Source organism: Gadus morhua, chromosome 8 (genome assembly GCF_902167405.1).
Source record: "Gadus morhua chromosome 8, gadMor3.0, whole genome shotgun sequence".
Lineage (NCBI taxonomy): Eukaryota > Metazoa > Chordata > Actinopteri > Gadiformes > Gadidae > Gadus > Gadus morhua.
The window spans coordinates 9,225,094-9,243,151 of NC_044055.1; the positions used below are offsets into that span (position 1 = coordinate 9,225,094).

The 18,058-nt window shown below is 47.1% G+C and overlaps 2 protein-coding genes across 2 annotated transcripts in view; one reads left to right on the forward strand and one right to left on the reverse strand.

Annotated features, from left to right (window-relative positions):
* The first annotated feature begins 424 nt into the window (after positions 1-424).
* On the forward strand, positions 425-10,724 carry mep1bb (meprin A subunit beta b). Its single transcript, XM_030363996.1, has 14 exons — positions 425-555; positions 688-706; positions 857-907; positions 1,062-1,105; positions 1,197-1,275; positions 1,851-1,968; positions 2,338-2,516; positions 3,997-4,215; positions 4,947-5,099; positions 5,855-6,070; positions 6,579-7,046; positions 7,718-7,897; positions 8,997-9,168; positions 9,800-10,724. Exons 1-14 carry the CDS (start codon positions 472-474, stop codon positions 10,020-10,022), a joined length of 2,205 nt encoding a protein of 734 aa, XP_030219856.1. The 5' UTR covers positions 425-471; the 3' UTR covers positions 10,023-10,724.
* Positions 10,485-18,058, reverse strand: part of phlpp1 (PH domain and leucine rich repeat protein phosphatase 1) — a gene marked incomplete at its 5' end in the record, with an annotated part of 17,293 nt that continues 9,719 nt past the window's right edge. Inside the window, 4 exon segments of the mRNA XM_030363995.1 lie at positions 10,485-13,592; positions 14,008-14,236; positions 15,406-15,600; positions 16,759-16,872. Coding sequence (XP_030219855.1) covers positions 12,108-13,592; positions 14,008-14,236; positions 15,406-15,600; positions 16,759-16,872 — 2,023 coding nt within the window.

Genomic DNA, 18,058 nt, shown 5'->3' on the forward strand with positions numbered 1-18,058 from the left:
AGACATGGTGCTTTCTGACCTTTCTATGTGCCGAACAAATGATTTTTCGTCACTCCGTTTTATAAATTTTGACTGTGCTTATTGACATTGCTCAACTGTTAGCCACGGAATCTACAGAGGAAGTGAGAAGAACAATTGCATTTAATACCTATGTTTAACAATAATTCTGCCCCTGAGGCTTCTCACATCAATGTTACCGCCTTACTTTCCCATCACCGCCTTGGTTACATAGAAAATCAATACAGAAAAAAACACAGGTTTACTGTGAATTCCATCCAGCTACAACAACTATGACCTCAACCTTGAGAGCTTCATGAGAGATAACATGAATCTTATAGCCTAGCATGATGCATGAAGTCAATTATTGATTTGCTGATTATACACACTTTATTGTTTATGGCTTGTACTTTAAGAGTTGCCATAACTTTGTGGTGGTCGTCACTCCAAGTGTCCAATGTAGAAGGACATTTCATGTCTGACATGGAAGGACGCAAGAAACGTGTTGTGTTGGTTTTGGACATTGTATGCTTCTTGTTTTCATCCATCTATGGGTTGGTAAGAAATATCGTTATTATAAATATAAATATGTCATGGTCATTCATGTTTGATTCATGTTATGGACTAGTATGGACTTTATCACTCTATCGAATAATCTAATTTGATTTGTATTTTTTATTTCTCAAAAAGCCAACTGCAAAAGTATTGGGTAAGTGATAGACAACATCCTGAATAAAACTTGTATTACCTTCAGGATATTTATACATATAGAACAGTTGATTGATTGCTTTCAACATCTATTTTAATGTTGGAATGTTGGAATTCATTTAATTGTTTATTACTTCAATCGTTTCCACAGAATATGACGTTGATGGCGGGCGGGATCTGGATATTTTCGATATCAATGAAGGTTTGAACAATTTTGCTTGTCATAATAAATGTGTATAAAGTTTCCTATTGCACCCACATCACAGAAAAAGCTAAACTAAATGCATGTATATACATGAACCTCTTCCGGCCACACACGCTGTTCCACTGAATCCTGAACCGCTCGGTGTTCACAGAGGCCGGCTTGAACCTGGTTGAGGGAGACATTGTGCTCGACGAGGTATGTTCATGAGCCTCACCATGGAAAAGCAGTTACCTTTCGGCTCATTGTATTCTCACCAACTTCTGAACGCCTTTGACCGCCGCTACAGAGGCAATCCAGAAACTCCATAATAGGTGATGAGTACAGATGGCCCAGGACTGTTCCATACTACATGGAGGACGACCTTGGTAAGAGAATACACCGTCGTAAAATACCCCTGCCTCCCCCAACAACCGATAAAGACTCTCTTTAAACACTCATAACTGCTGTTGCATCGCATCTTTTACAGTTTCTAATCTTGGTAAGTTAGTATCTTCCAAAAGGTATTATGGCTATTAGATCTCCTGATATTGGTTAGGTGTTCTTAAACAAATAAATAAAAGGCAGGAAAATCTAGGTAATAACAATGAGAACCGAATGCAGAGCAAGAGCCAAACCACTTTTCCGATAGAGTATTTCTAATAAATTACAATCTGATTGAATAGTTCAGTGTTCAGCAAACCTAAAGCTACTATTATATTACAGGATTTTAGAAAGGACTATTGATAACCAATGTTGAACCAAAAACAGGGCAAATTACAAAGTTCTCTTTAATATGTGTCGCCTCATGTCCACAAAATGTGAAATCCCCAAAGAGTTAAGAAAATAAGTCTGCATTATCAGAGTAAACAGTGCCCAAGAGCCTGATAATCTAAGCTTTGAGAGGCACTTACGAGATTTTTTTCACCATGACCCGTTTCTTCTTTTGCCTGCTGTCCTGCAGAGATCAATGCTAAAGGTGTCATTCTGAAAGCTTTCGAACAGTACCGGCTGAAGACCTGCATCAACTTCCAACCCTGGTCTGGAGAAGAAAACTACATCTCCATCTTTAAAGGGAGCGGGTAAGACACAAGGCGTTCTACACTTGTTGAGCCAGGTTATTCATGTGTGGCAATATTATATAAAGTTTCATCAGAGATGAGATGGAAAAACATAACATGCTATACATTTAAAAAAAAAAAAAAGTTTTAATTTATATTAAAGTTTCCATATTATATCATAATATATTAAATATTATTATATTTAAATATAAATTATATACATCATGCATATTTATTTAATATTAATATATTTATTATTATTATTTGATATTTATCAGCTTTTTTCTACAGCTTTTTAACATACATAAATAAAAAGTATGATCATTTAAGGAATCATAAAAGGTCCGGACCAGTTATGTGACGTTTGTAGCGATCCGTTTTAATTTCTAGATGCTTCTCCTCTGTGGGGAACCGGCGAGTGGGAAAGCAGCGGTTGTCCATCGGGAGCAACTGTGATCGCATAGCAACCATTGAGCACGAGTTCCTTCACGCGCTGGGCTTCTGGCACGAGCAATCGCGCTCAGACCGTGACGACTACGTCACCATCATGTGGGATCGCATCTCAGCAGGTACTGTCAGTGACACCAAATACATGACGATGACGCTGATTAATTATTAATCTATTAAAAAGGGTTCCGCAGGCTTGGTTGTATGTTAATCCAAATGCGTCTAAAGCCTGCCACACACATAAAGATTTTATAAATCTCAACCGATTTTTTATCGGTGAGAGACCCCACACATTAAGATTACATTAACAGTTTTGATCGTATTGTGTGTGGTGTCCTGCGATATTCCAAACACAGCACACCACACACATAAAGATTTGTCTTCAGACGCACTAGAATCTTGTCCCTCAAGCAAGAAATCTCGCGTGAACAAACGTGATCTGACGTAGTACTCTGACTGACCTGTGGGGGCAGTCACACCAAAAATAGTCATTGAACTAACTACAAGAAGAAGTGAAGAAGAGCGAGTGTAAACCGGTGTAAACTCATGGAGGACCAGCTGGATACCGACTGCATGATGGTGGTTTCGGGATTAATCCTAACTGAAAAATCCCTTAACTTTAACTGTCTTCGCCATATTGGTGGTATTCAGGGATATCGTAGCCATGGAGATAGCTCGTTATAATTCCGTGTTCAGTCAGCTCGCTCTTTATTGGTTAAATTCAATATTACGTCACGTTGGAGACTCCCGATTGTCGGCTTCCCCCCCACACAAGACGTTTGACACCATAACGTTCTCCGCCGATAATCTTAAATATTGAACATGTTTAATACTTACGATTATCGGCGCCGACTGATTTCGAAGCCGATTGTCGGCCGAATTTCACTCTTAACACACCACACACTACAAGAGAATCTTATAAAATAATCTTAAGAGCTTAAGATAATCGGGCGATGTCTGTCCGTGATCGGAAGGGGGAAAATCGGGGCAAAATCAGCCCGATTATCTTTATGTGTGTGGCAGGCTTAACAGGCGCACAGAGCATTTGATTCACAATAGCTCACGGATGGTTGTTACTTGAATTTCATAAACAGATATTGTCGGCACACGTTACTCAATCAGGCTGTCATGTATTGTGTGAAATAAATTAAGGAACAGCCAGGCTAATTCGTTGTACTGTTCACGAATGCCTTCTCAGGTGCCTGGTAAAAAAGTCACAATGGTTTTATTATCCTTCCTTGGCATCAGTCCAAACTGTTCAAATCTGTGAAACCATACCGTTTGAATCTGCAATACAATAAATCAGACCGGTTATTAATTGTTATGAAAAGATTAAGAGTGCAAAGTTCGCGTTTGAGTCAGCAGAGTACTCGGCGGCCCTGGAAAATAATGTCCTGAAGTCACCTTAAAAACCCAGAGACCTGGGGCGCCATTAAGGCCCGGTCCTTACCACAGCGACCGGGTTCGATTCCTGCCCGTCCCTTTGCCGAATGTCTTCCCCTCTATCTCCCATACCTTCATGTCTTACTCCGTCTACACTAAAAAGGATGAAACCTTCAAAAATAAATCCCCAAAAACTCATTGATCCCTCTGGGCCCGCAGGGAAGGAGCACAACTTCAACACCTACAACGACACCACCTCCAGCTCTCTGGGCGTCCCGTACGACTACGGCTCCATGATGCACTACAGCAAGAACGCCTTCCGCAACGGCACGCTCCCCACCATCGTCACCAACATCGCGGCCTTCAGCGACGTGGTGGGCCAGCGCATGGAGTTCAGCGACAGCGACCTGCTCAAGCTCAGCCGCCTGTACAACTGCAGTGAGTGCCGTCAAAGTCAAAGTCTGCTTTATTGTCAATTTCAAAGATGTGCCAGACAAACAGACGAATCGAAATTGCGTTTGTCTCTGACCCACGATGCAATAAGGAGAAAAGGAGGAAATTATGTAAAATAAAATAAGTAATATTTACAATTAATCCTCAGGTTGAGCCCGCGAGTGCTCATGTTAGGTAGTTAATGCCGGATGCATAGATGGAGCTGGATCAAAACAATGTCCAAATATAGATGATGAATTGATAAATAGGGATCATAAGTCGCTAAGCCTCTTGTAATAAGTATGGTAATGACGTCAATGTTGGTTAATGAAAGATTGCAACAAGGTCCCTGTGGCTTCACTGGGCCGGTTAATTGGACAAGTTTGTAGTTAATGATACTTGGCCCTGCTGCTCCATGTTGCCATGCGGGAGTTCTGTGCGTGTGTGTGGTGATCACACACACATATGCAGCATCACCCAGGCCCAGAGTCCAATAACTGGGACTTGGGCCAGGTGAGGTTGCTTAAAGCAGTCATCATCCACAACAACTCCCACAAATATATGCTAACCTTTTACAGCGGGACAAAGTTTGATGATACCTGCTATTTAGCTGACTAGTAAGTCTGTGTGTGTGTGTGTGTGTGTGTGTGTGTGTGTGTGTGTGTGTGTGTGTGTGTGTGTGTGTGTGTGTGTGTGTGTGTGTGTGTGTGTGTGTGTGTTGCCCACCTCCCCTTCAGCGCAAGCCTCCACCTTCCTGGACTCGTGTGACTTTGAGCTCCAGAACATCTGTGGCATGGTGCAAGGGCCAGGGGCCACCACCGAGTGGGCCAGGCTAACGACGGCCCCCGGGGGACCCAGCACTGACTACTCCAACCTGGGGAAATGCACGGGTGAGTGTGTGCTTTCCCACAACAACCGACACACCAACACACAACACATGCATGCATAGCACTCTGCACCACTAGCCAAATTGAATAGGTTTCTGCGAAGAGTGGGTTCTCCAAAACGCCCTTGTTCTCCAAACTTGAACGAATTCTCAATTGCCTGAAGAGACTTAGGGCCATTCTACAGCACTTCATCCCATGTGTGGCTGCTTGGCTGTGGTTGAGTGGTGGTGTGTGATTACCACAGCGATTCTGCCCGCACACCATTCATCTCAATCGTTATCTCGTACACGAGATAAGAGTGTGTCTGCCCTCCTGGCCTGTTTTCCAATCTCTCTTATCATCGTATCCATAAGGGCAGCATGGAGGGAGGTTGCGAACACAGGAAGATTTCCAACAGCGTTGGCATCAGAGGTGCTATCATGGAGATTTGAGAGTTGTAACGAGAGCAGAATACAGCAGAAGATGAATAAACAACCCTCCCTCCCTGGGTTGACAAGTTTTTGCATTTCCCGCACCTGTGAAAGACAGGCAAGACGGCTTCCCCTGAACCAATAAGGGAAGAGATGCTATGATAGGTCGGATCATTAAAACAAAATTGCCTCATACGGTGCAGAGGGCGGTGCAGAGTCAACCACTACAGATATTCTCACATTTAACATTTGACTCACACAGAGCTGATGGATGGCTGATAACACTCAAACTACAGCTTTTAAGGCCTTCCCCTCTTTAACCGTCACGACTGTATTGATTTCCAACAGGCTCAGGGTATTTCATGCACTTCCCCTCGGGCGCGGCCGACGCGGGGGCTGTGGCCCAGCTGGAGAGCAGACTGCTGTACCCCAAGAGAGGATACCAGTGCCTGCAGTTCTTCTACTACAACAGCGCCGCCCCGGTGGACACCCTGAGCATCTGGGTGCGCGAGTACGACGCCGCTCACCCCAACGGCACCCTGCGGCTGATTAAGACGATCGACGGTGGATATCAAATACTATTACTGACTACTAATATCAATTACTCCCAAAGCCTTTCAATAGCAGCTGCAGCCCCGGAGCCGGGGGCTGTGGTGTGGCAAGGGGCCTGTGGTGTGGCGTAGGGGGCTGTGGTGTGGCAGGTCTTTTTTTTCCGCTTTTTTCAACGTTTTGCATTAAAGTCGGCCCCTAGTTGCCCCCGTCGACTTTTTCACCGTATTTTTTTCTTCCTATATATATATATATATATATATAGCTTTTGTTATTTGATTAATTATCACCTTAATTCATTATTTTTATTGAAATTTAACTAGAAAAAATATATGGTGAAAAAACCCGAAAAAAACTGACCTGCCACACCACAGGCCCAGTTGCCATACCTCAGGCCCCGGCTCCGGGGCTGCAGCTGGATGCTACTCAGGCGTTTCGGTTGCCGCGCTGGTAGCATAGTTGTGAGCTAATGTCGTCAAGAAGAGTCAAAACCTCCCGTTTTTGTTTTTTTTGACACACTTAGGGCCACCGGAGGAGCTGTGGCAGCTGCACCACGTGAGCCTCGACGTGATGACCAAGTTCCGCGTGGTGTTCCGGGGTGAGAAGCACGGCCCGTTATCAGCGATGGGGGGGCTCTCCCTGGACGACATCAACCTCTCTGAGACGGCCTGCCCCGAGCACGCCTGGCGGGTGAAGGACTTCAGCAACGTGATGGAGACCACGCCGCCCGGCACCCCCATCCACAGCCCCCCGTTCACCTCAAAGGAGGGCTACAGCTTCCAGATGACGCTCTACCCCAGCGGGGACACCGGTTACCCGGGGGAGCTGTCGGCCTTCGCCCGCCTGGTGGCCCTTCCGGGGGACACGGGCCAGCAGTGGCCGTGCCCCTGGAAGCAGATGACCATGATGCTGATGGACCAGCACCCGCACATCCAGAAGCGCATGTCCAACCAGCGCAGCGTCACCACCGATCCCAACACCATCCTCTCAGGTCAGGCGTCGTGCCCAAACAGAACCCCGGGGGGGGGGGGGAGAATACGGCAGTATTCCCCCCAGAATACGGCAATCAATTCAATCGGCTCTCGTGTTAATCAATGAGCTCCACAGCCCTTTATTCTGCATTCCCCTTTTAGGATCAATAGGTTTATTTATTGAAGCTTCAGCTTGACGCTCCGTTTTCCCTTCGCGAATACCTCATCCAATATCCACAAAAATAATCGAACGGACCACGACATGAACTTTAAAAGTTTTACTTGCCAAACGCAAGATAACAAAAATCCTTTTCCACAATGAGGTTATAATTAGAGGTAAGAGATAGAAAGAGAGAGAGAGAGAGAGAGAGAGAGAGAGAGAGAGAGAGAGAGAGAGAGAGAGAGAGAGAGAGAGAGAGAGAGAGAGAGAGAGAGAGGTCACACAATAAACCATTATATTATTTCACTCATGAACATCCAAACGTCATCGTAAAATATGAACTTAAATAAAGCAAATAGGCATTTAGGCTCCTACACCCCTTTTTGCCACTTTTTCAACTTAGATTTGCATTCCCTGCTTCGAACAATTTTAGCCTTGACGTGTGTGTGCGTGTGTGTGTGTGTGTGTGTGCGAGTGATCAGTGCTGTGATGAGTCACCTCTCTGCCCCCGTGTCCCCCCCAACATCGCAGACGGGAGCGGGCTGCACTGGGACGACCCTCGTAAGGTGGGCGTCGAGGTGACGACACCCGACGGAACCAAGTACTTCCGAGGGCCCGCACTAGGGACCTCCGTGTACCTGACCCACCTGAGAGCCCGGAGCAGGGACTTCATCAAGGGCGGGGACGCCATATTTCTCCTGAGCATGGAGGGTAAACACTGGCTCCAAGCACAACGCAACGTTCAGGCTGTCACACAGAAAGTCAGCTAGAAGTCCGGCCGGAACTTTACGGCCATCATCAGTGTTAAAGGGGACATGTTATACCACCAAGTGTGAGTAGTGATTAGCCGTTACAAGCCATTTTGAAAATCTGCCTCTTCTGACATCTCAAGTGGGCGTGTCCACCTAGATGTATGACGGAAAGATGAGCAACGTTTGCTACGGTCCACTCGGTAGACTGATCTATTCAGCACACATCTATGTGGACACGCCCACTTGTGATGTCAGAATAGGACGATTTTTAAAACGGCTTGTAATGGCTCATCACTCACACCTGGTGGTATAATATGTCCACTTTAACTGTCCCTGTATGAGATGATATAGTGAGGTCTAGACTGCACAGTAGGCTGCATCTACTATACCGTCCTATGTAATCACACACTCCATTAAATAATACTTGACTCGATTGTGATCATACATACCACCATTGTTTTTATAGGCCTATAACTGATTTAAGTTATTTAATTTACTTAATTTTAAAATGACTTGGTTGACAATACTTACACATCTTGGCTACAGTGATACAAATGCAGCCGTAGTTTCAAATGGAAAGCCGAAGAGAGCTAGCTCTAGGTGAAAAAAAATCTATATCTAGTAATAAAGTAAAGGTAATATCGTTTTATTGTCATGATTAATTTTTCCACAACAACTTTCACCATTGCCATCATAATGATAAATATTGTTAGATTACTTATATAGCCTACTTATTTATATATCGCTATATGGTCGCTATATTGTTTATAATTTACACACGCACACAAATGGTTGTTTGAGCTATGTTTACATCACAAAAACACATTACGTCACATGTGATGTTTTCCATTGTTAGAATTCAACTATTCAATGATTATCATTTAGTTATTATTTATATATCGCTATATGGTCGCTATATTGTTTATAATTTACACACGCACACAAGTGGTTGGTTGAGCTATGTTTACATCACAAAAAAACATTACGTCACATGTGATGTTTTCCATTGTTAGAATTCAACTAATCAATGATTATCATTTTGTTATCTTTTCTCCCAGACGTGTCTCATCTCACAGTGACCCAACCAGTGCCCCCATCAACCACGGCTTCACCAGAGACCACGACAACACCCAACAACAACAGCACCACGCCACCCAGTGACGCCTGCACAGACGTGGAGTGCCTGAACGACGGGGTGTGCGTGTTGGAGCAGAAGAAGCCGGCATGCAGGTGACTTATTATTTTTCAATTTTATCCCAAAAGAAGAGTTATGAGTATGACTCACAGTTGTGTAAGTAAACGTCAGCGACGTCTCCTTGATCTGAAGCAAGGTTTCATTTCCAATAGCATGCATGCTGTGTGCAACACTACGTTCTTTGTAAGGGTAGCTGCAGTGCGTACTACAAGTAAAAAGGAAAAGTATACGAATTGGAATGCAGCGATTCATGTAGCCAAAAGGAGGTACTGTTTCAACCCCTTACAATTTGTTTTCTTTATATGAAAATGGCTATAACAATGTCATTTATAATAACAATAATAATAATAATAATAATAATTATAATAATAATAATAATAAAATAATAAGAAGAAACATGATACACTTCATCTAATGCAAATCTTTTTTCCAAAAAGTTGTGTGACATACATTCATTCATGTAAATAACACAGCTGTGTGTTTCTGTAGGCCTACTCTCACCCTACGTTAAAATACTCCTCACCACATTCCTTTGGGAAGACCTTGAGTCAGGATATAATTAGATAACATCACTTATTATATATCTGGGAAGAGAGCGCAGACAGTGACATTATCCAGTTAAAACGTCAATCCCCCTCTTACCCACTCTGTCTCTCTCTGCATAAGGTGTGCGGTGGGGGATGACTGGTGGTACTACGGTGAACAGTGCCAGTACAGCGGCTCCTCCTCGGACAACCTCACCGTCACCCTGGCTGCGTCTCTTTCCGTGTTGGCGGCCATGATGTTGGTGACGGTGGTCAGCGTGGTGTATGTGAAGAGGTCGATGAACCGCAGCAGCCCAGACTCCAACCTGGCGATGAGCAATGTGAACGTTGAAGAGCGATTCTAAAAGGCGCATCTTCAATATCGGGAACGGAACAGGAAAATACTAGCAATAGCGATTAAATGTGAAATGTGAAAGGAAAAGGGCTAGAAAGAGGCAATGTTGTCGGCATACTGGCGGAGAATAGAAAGAATAACAATATATATGCATGGCCTTTCATTTTGTGGCATCGAAAACTGAATGGTGATTTAATTGTAAATAATGGACTCTAAAGAGGAGGTGCTGGACTCTGGACTACTGTACACTACAGCAGATGGTTGTATATGATCGCCTCCTGCTGGTGATGTCATGTAATTACTGCTCTCGTGGACCGACCTTCTGCATGCATGCATTCAGACCCTTAAATAAATACAAACCTTTACAACAAAAACACAAGATAAAACAAAGTCTATTTCAAATGAGAGGCAACTGTATCCTATATAATTGGATTGCTACTTGACTAAAATAAGAAGTCCGGGACAGAATGAATTATATTCACAAATGTAGGATTTATTTGACCAAAGACAGGAGCTCTGTGGTTGGTTTTCCATGTGGATATATTGGTTTGTTTCACTTGACACAGTCATGCCGGTGATAACAGTTACAGCAAGAGAACAGTGGCACTCAAAACTCTTTGTGTGTGTGTGTGTGTGTGTGTGTGTGTGTGTGTGTGTGTGTGTGTGTGTGTGTGTGTGTGTGTGTGTGTGTGTGTGTGTGTGTGTGTGTGTGTGTGTGTGCTTGTGTGTTTATGTGTGTGTGCATGCTAATGCCTAAACAAACCTGTGATTGGTCAAAGTGATGGCTAAAGGGCAAACCAAAGGGAGCAAACCATAGGGTTTGGTAATTACTATAGTCTATGTAGTGTCTGGGCTTTTTGCATTAGGCAATATATATATATATAAATATATATATATATTTATATGAGCGTGTTTGTGTGTGTCTGTTTTTGTCATTGGTGGACTAGAATGAAAGATAAAGGAGAAGTTGGTCTCCACTTAAGTCACTACATAAACCATAAATCTTCCTACCGCTAAAACCATTCACCAACATACGTGAAGGTAGACAGTTCCTCTAAAAGTGTCAGTATAGAACATTTCTCTTATTTACAATAATTGAAAAAAACGAAACCAAAAAAAACAATCACAATTTCTCTCAGAGAAGATTAGTAAAAAAAGTGACTAAGTCACCATAAAGAGTATGCAACTCCTAGGAGTTAGTCTTTAAATTTCTACAAAAATTCTATGCCGTTTTACAGGCCAAGATTCATGATTTTCTGATGAAATAGAGTCTTTAAAGTGCCCTATCTACAACAGTTAAGCGTGGTATTATTGGTGTGTATATATATATATAAATATATATTTATACGTATACATATATTTTAATTTTTTGATAACAACGCACCTCTGTTTTAAAAACATCTTCCAGCAACATCCCCTACATCACATTATAAGATATGGTCAGTTCTTAAAAAACAAACAAACGACAGACATGGAAAGTTATCCATGATGAACACACGTAGTGGCAGGCTAGCACGATCGCGGAGACACCAGTGGCTGTGGTGGAATGAATGTAGAAAACAACGTTCTTAGAACTGCACCACTTTGGATGGGTCCAGAATGGATGCAAGAAGTATCGTTTAAAGGGCTCGTTTGCTTTTTTTTTTTGCTGTCCCAACAATTTGCTACCAACAGGGGAAAGAGGAGAGTAGAGCGATGCTAAGCATGCCGTTGCCACCAGGTGGCGCTGTGGGCTGGTTGTGCTGTCGTAGCGTACTGCGAGCATGTGATGAGTGTGACGAAAAAGAACAGTGCAATGAAAGAAAAGTATGATGCGATCCCCGCACGCCTGTGTTAGGGTCTCCGTATCAATGGTGGCGGCACGGTGCTAGCACACGATGCTTACGATGCGGTGCTAGAACACGATGCTGTCGACGGTAGCAAAGGATGCTAACAATGCTAGCACACGATGCTAACGATGCGATGCGTTTCTAGCGATGCTAACTCAAAAGTGGCAGAGGGGGAGAGAGCAAGCGGTCACCGCGACAACGGGGGGGGGGGGGGATGTTGGGCGGGGCTTGGGCGTGAGCGGTCGATGCGGCCTCATTTGCCGGCCTCAAAGGGGGGTGTCGTCGTAGTCGGCGGGCGTCTCGGTCCTCTCGGGGGGCTTCTGCTGCTTCTGCTGGTGCTCCTTCATGATCTCCTTCACCTCCTCCTCCAGCTCGGGGGGGATGATGAACTGGTCGTCGGGGTCGGGCTGCGCCGGCGCCGTGAAGTACCCCCCCGGCTTCCTGCAGGGGGCGTCGGCCGCCACCTCGATCAGGTTGTGGCTCTTCTCCTGCGGGGCCACCGAGCCGTTGCCCCGCCGCTGCTGCTTCCCCGGCGCCCACCACGCCCCCCTGGCGCCGTCGCACGTCACGCCCCCCACCGCTGCCGCCGCCGCCCCCGCCCACGGCTCGTCCCGTTCGGCCCCGCCCCCGTCGGCCTCCCCCGCGGGCTCCGGGGTGGAGGGGGGCGGGGGCGGGGGGTGCGGGGGCGGCAGTAGCAGCAGCGCCCCCGCCTCCTGGCCTCCCGGGAGCGGCGTGCTGGGCCGCGGCGCGCCGTGGTGCGGCCCCGGCAGCGAGGACGCCAGCCCCGCCTTCAGGCAGTGGATGTCGGCCTCCACCTCCACGCGGCTCCCGTTGGAGAACACCCCGGCGATGGGCTCCTCGTCCTCGCTGTCCAGCCCGTTGTCGGACAGCGCGCTGGAGAAGGTGGCGCTGGACAGCTGCCGCTGGAAGGAGGAGGAGGAGGCCGAGCCGCCCTCGGCCGGGTGGAGGGCGCAGCAGCCCCGCGCCGAGCTAAGCTCCGCCCCCGCCTGGTAGGGGCAGTGCTGGCCGGGGCTGGCGGCGTGCGGGGGGTGGTGCGGCGGCGGCGGCAGCGTGAGTCCGTGCGGCGCGAGGGCGAGGTGCCCGGCCTGCGGCGCGTGGTGGTGGTGGTGCTGCGGCCCCCCGGGTGGCGGCGGCGGCGCCGCCCCGTGCTCCGTCAGCAGCGGCAGCGAGGCCGGGGGGTGGTGCGGCGGCGGCTCGTCGGACGACGCCGTGGAGCCCACCTCGCTGCTCATCTCGCTGGCGCTCACCTCGCTGCTGAGCTCGCTGCAGGACGAGGCCGGGGGCTGGGGGAGGCGCTCCTTGCCGGCCGCGGCGCCCCCACCCGCCGCGGCGCCCGAGGAGGCGGGCGTCCCCGGGTGGTAGTGGTAGTGCGGGTGCGGCAGCGGCGGCGGGGGGTCCGAGGAGGTGGTGGAGGAGCAGCAGCAGGAGCAGCAGTCCTCGCTGACGCTGAGCTGCACCACCACGGCGCTCAGGCTGTCGGTGCAGCCGTAGCCCTGGGCCAGGGTGCACAGCTTCTTGGCGGCGGCCAGGCCGTCGGGCACGTTGCGCACCGCCTCCACCGCCTCCTCGGGGGACACGGCGTCCCACAGGCCCCGGCTGCCCAGGATGAAGAACTCGTCCTGGGGCGTGAGCGTGGCCGTCTGCACGTGGGGCCGCGGGATGACGGCCGGGTAGAGGAAGGAGTAGCCCATGACGCGCGTGGAGTCGGTCACGCCGTTCACCTTGTTGTCCTGTAGGGGGCAGCGGCGGGGTAACAAAGGCTCAGCATGGCGGGAAAATAACATCCACGTGCACGAGGAGGCATAAGACATAGTGGAGGCTATAAAGCCATTATAAGTTTATAAGTATACGTTTAATACTTCTTCCGACTCCTTTTCAGACGTATCAATGAATGATAGTAAGACGCTTTTTTAATTTTTCTTATTTGTGAAACATCGTCATTGTTCATATATTATTTTCGTGCTTTTCATTTCGTTTTGTAATTTTGATATGTTAGATTTTCTATCGATGTGTCTGAAATAAACGGAATCAATTCAATTCCAAAAATTGTTCACATGTATTAATCCAATACCGACTCCACTACTGTAGCGGTTCTTCACGTCAACACGTGGAGGAGAACGGGGGATCGGGGGGGGGGGGGGTTACCTCGGTGACGATGGCGTTGTGCTGGCGGATGCGGAGGTACTCCTTCTCCAGGCCCACGTTGTGCAGCACCGACAGCGCCATAGGCGCGCCGTCCCGACACAGCACGGCGCGACACTTGCCCACGTTGGCGGCGGTGAGCGTGAAGCAGCCGCCCGGCTCCGTGGGGTCGTGGCGGATGTGGCACAGCGCCGCCGAGCCGCCCAGCTTCTGGCCCGCCGTGCCCAGCTTCCTGGAAGGGGAAGGGGGGGGGAAAGTCGCACGTTTCAATAAAATAAAAGCGCGGTCAGTCAGATCTGACAGTTGGCCCAGCTTCCTGAAGGGGATGTGAAGTCGCACGTTTCAAAATAGAAGCGCTGTAGGTCAGAACTGAAAGTTGGCCCAGCTTCCTTAAAGGGTTGTGAAGTCGCACGTTTCAAAATAAAAGCGCTGTAGGTCAGATTTGACAGTTGTCACGAGAGAGAGAGAGAGAGAGAGAGAGTGGGAAAAGAGGACGAGCAAGAGTCGGAAACCAAAAAAACGTTTGACGAGCAAGAGTCTGAAACCAAAACGTTTGATAACCAGGGGACTTGGACATCTTTAAACCAACGCCTGGGAATTAATGTGGCAGAGGCAGCCATGAGGGTTAAGAAGATAAAAGCGCTTTTGGATCGTTTTTTCAACCACCACCATGGATATGAGGATTAACACAGCTCCTCACCATGGTGTTAGGAACGCACACCATGTAGTAGGACTGTTTATTTCCGGTTTGTGCTTTAGGATATGGATCAAGCATCATAGAGTACATGAGCACACACTGCAGATGCCACAGGCCTGCAGTCCTACTGCAAGTACACTGCAGTGATCCACATCACAATATGTCCCACATAATGAGGTTACTGTTGCCCACTTTGGGAAAAACTCCCTGAACACAATGAATGTACGAGAAGAAAGGGAAGAAAAGGTGTTCACGGGCCGCTATTATACCACCAGGTGTGAGCGCGATTTGCCAGTACAAGCCATTTGAAAACCTGCCTTTTCCTAGACCTTAGTGGATTCACTAACTGGTATAATAGGGCCCGAACATATTGCTTTGACGCCAGACTGTGCGCAGTGTGTGTGTGTGGGTTGTGAGTGAGTGAGTGAGTGAGAGAATGAGTGAGTGAGTGAGTGTGTGAGGGAGAGAATGAGTGAGTGAGTGAGTGAGTGAGTGAGTGAGTGAGTGAGTGAGTGAGTGAGTGAGTGAGTGAGAGAGAGAGACAGACAGAGAGACAGACAGAGAGAAAGAGAGAGAGAGACAGAGAGACAGAGAGAGACAGAGAGAGAGAGAGAGAAAGAGAGAGAGCGTGCGTGCGTGCGTGCGTGCGTGCGTGCGTGCGTGCGTGCGTGCGTGCGTGCGTGCGTGCATGCCCGTCCCTGTACCTCTGCATCACCAGGAAGGTGTTGGTCATGTAGTCCTCCTCGCTCTTGGTCCTCTGCAGCTCCTCGGCCAGCACGTCGTTCATGGTGCACTGCAGCAGGTAGGGCACCTCCACGTTGCGGTCGCCCTCGAACACACCGTACAGAGCCTCGCGGCTGCCGCAGAAGCTGCTCACCGACAGGGCCGCCACACACAGCCTGGGGGCGGGAGGGTGGGGTCGGGGTGGATCGGGTGTTGGTGGTCAGTTTCTTTTATGAGAGGCGACAACGGCAGGCCTGTGTGTAGACGCCGTCTTGTGGTAGTTATGTTTACTTTTTTTGCAACGAATGTCACTTTTACATTTACATTCACATTTAGGATATTTTTGTCACTTAGACGCTTTTATCAAAAGGGACTTACAATAAGTACATTTGTCAGAAGAAGAGAAACTGTATGTATCGCTGTCGGTGCAATCAGGATGTCATAGAACCGAGTGCCAAGCACTAACAATTGTTATGTTACCACATTCCACGCATGGTACAAAGATAGCTAGGATAATACGCCACACAATGCACAGTGCAAGGATGTAAAACATACAATAAGTGTGTACATTAAGTGCCACACACACAACATACAATAACTGCGTAAAATGGTTGTGGGGGTTTGGCCTTAGGCCGGGCAGCTATTGGTTGCTTTAGGTATACGGGGGCTTTACGTTTTTCAACAAATACCAGCCAATCAGATTCAATGAGTAAACCCTGTATTTTTACAGAAGTCTCACTATAGTCGTTTTCTCAAAGCCGTCCTCGCCTTCTGTTGTAGTAGAACTATCATCTTCCGAGTCATGCCTTTGCACATTTGACGATGATGATCATGATGATTTCGCATCAACTCGCTAACGGCAATGGAGATTCATCCACGCCTAGCGAAATTTGATTTATGATCACATAAACAGAAGGCAATGTTATGATAACAGCTGCAGGTCCCTGTCTGAGAAGGTCACATAATAAGAGTTACCTCCACAAATAAGCTTGGCAAGTTTCCATTTACTAAAAACAATAACAAGAAGCAGAGAATACAGTAAAAATGTATTGAACTGTATTTCAGTCACAATGCAGCGCACCATGGTTGTGTTCAACCAGCAGCAGTGCTGCTCAAAGGCTTAGTCTTGGGTTTACGGACCCATTAAGTCCGCAAGGGCCTGACGTGCACCTCCCAAAAATTGTAACCTTGTGTCGAGGCGCCGCAGCAGTAAGGGATGGGTCCGCTCACTAAAGCCCCACGCAGATCCAAAACCGGTTCACAATGGTGTCATTGCGGTGTGTGTTGACGTGGAACATAACCGATCCTTCAGAGCTCTTGGCGGCTGGACTCACTTGTTCTTGACCCCAGAAGCCTCTGTGTAGCCATGGCTCCAGACGACAGGACCCGCCGACGCCTCATTGGCCGAAAAGGTAGGAGGCGGATCGATGCGGAAACACCGAATATTACTGGGAGGAAAAAGAAACCATAACAAAGGACACAAGATGTTACTAAATAGACAGGCATCCCGTTTACAAACACAGTTGAATGTGCACGCGGCAACCAACCGTTTAATTGCATTTTTCCTTGTAAGGCCTGATAATAGAAGGATGAAATGCTAGTTCCAGAGCTGAATGTGTTGAATTTTAATTATTTTGCATATTAATGTAATGTTTGTTTGTAGCGACGTCCTAATATCACAGAATTTTGGACTATCATTTGAATTAATAAATGAATGACAGAATTTTCCTTCTCGTTATTCTAACAATTGTTCAAACGAGAGCTTTAGTTAACTGAGTAACAAAAAACTTTATGATTCATGAAGCTGGCTCTCGTGGTTTAGTGGTTCATTATAGAAGCTGCCCCATGGATTATTTTTGGTAGCGGATGTCACTTACATCCTCGATGGAAGTGACACGATTACAAAAACGACATACTTCTCACAAATGGGAAAATATAACAGTTATTCCTGGAAAAGAACGGATACTGGAAAGCCTATGGCCAACCATGTTACGGCCCGAAGTAGGATACATACAAGGTATATCTACGAAAGAAAAACGTGCATAAAAATAATTTGATTACGACTCTAATCTGCCCAGTCAAAGAAACGGATGGCCTGCCTTCTGTTTTCATAAAGGACCGAGCCCCTTGGTTATGTTCAGCATGTTCCATCCCTGGCTTTTGACATGAGCGCAGTTAACGACCCTGCCATCCTGACGGTTTGCTACGCTTCCTGCGCCCTGGTTGTGTCGACTGCCTGCTTTAACGCTTCCTTGAAACCCGTCTGACACTGCAACAGGTAACAAATATAATACCGCGGAAAAATAGTTGAATGTCATATCACTTTTCTACAAGCCCGTTTGTAATAAAACAAGCAAAGGGAGGCAAAAGAAACAAACTTTTCTTCTAATAAAATAGGTAATACGATTTTATGGTTTTGTTTGAGGAACATAAAATGCAATAAATGCAATAATCCGCAGGAGCACGGATGGCTTTGTGATGCGGGCTCTCTGCAGAGTGTTAAAAGTGCTGTAGGTACGATTTGAGAGATGTGAAAAGAACGAGTGGAATATTGCATACCAGAGCATGAAAGTAAACCAGCCTCAAAAGAAGCGTCCCTCTCTGCTCTCTCCTTACGTGCCCCAAGGTTTTGAG

Excerpts from the sequence above, each read along its gene's own strand:
- mep1bb (XM_030363996.1), top strand. The coding sequence starts at position 472 with ATGTCTGACATGGAAGGACGCAAGAAACGTGTTGTGTTGGTTTTGGAC. Across the intron at positions 1,276-1,850 it reads CTACATGGAGGACGACCTTG|AGATCAATGCTAAAGGTGTC; the intron begins GTAAGAGAATAC and ends GCTGTCCTGCAG. Across the intron at positions 9,169-9,799 it reads CAGAAGAAGCCGGCATGCAG|GTGTGCGGTGGGGGATGACT; the intron begins GTGACTTATTAT and ends TCTCTGCATAAG.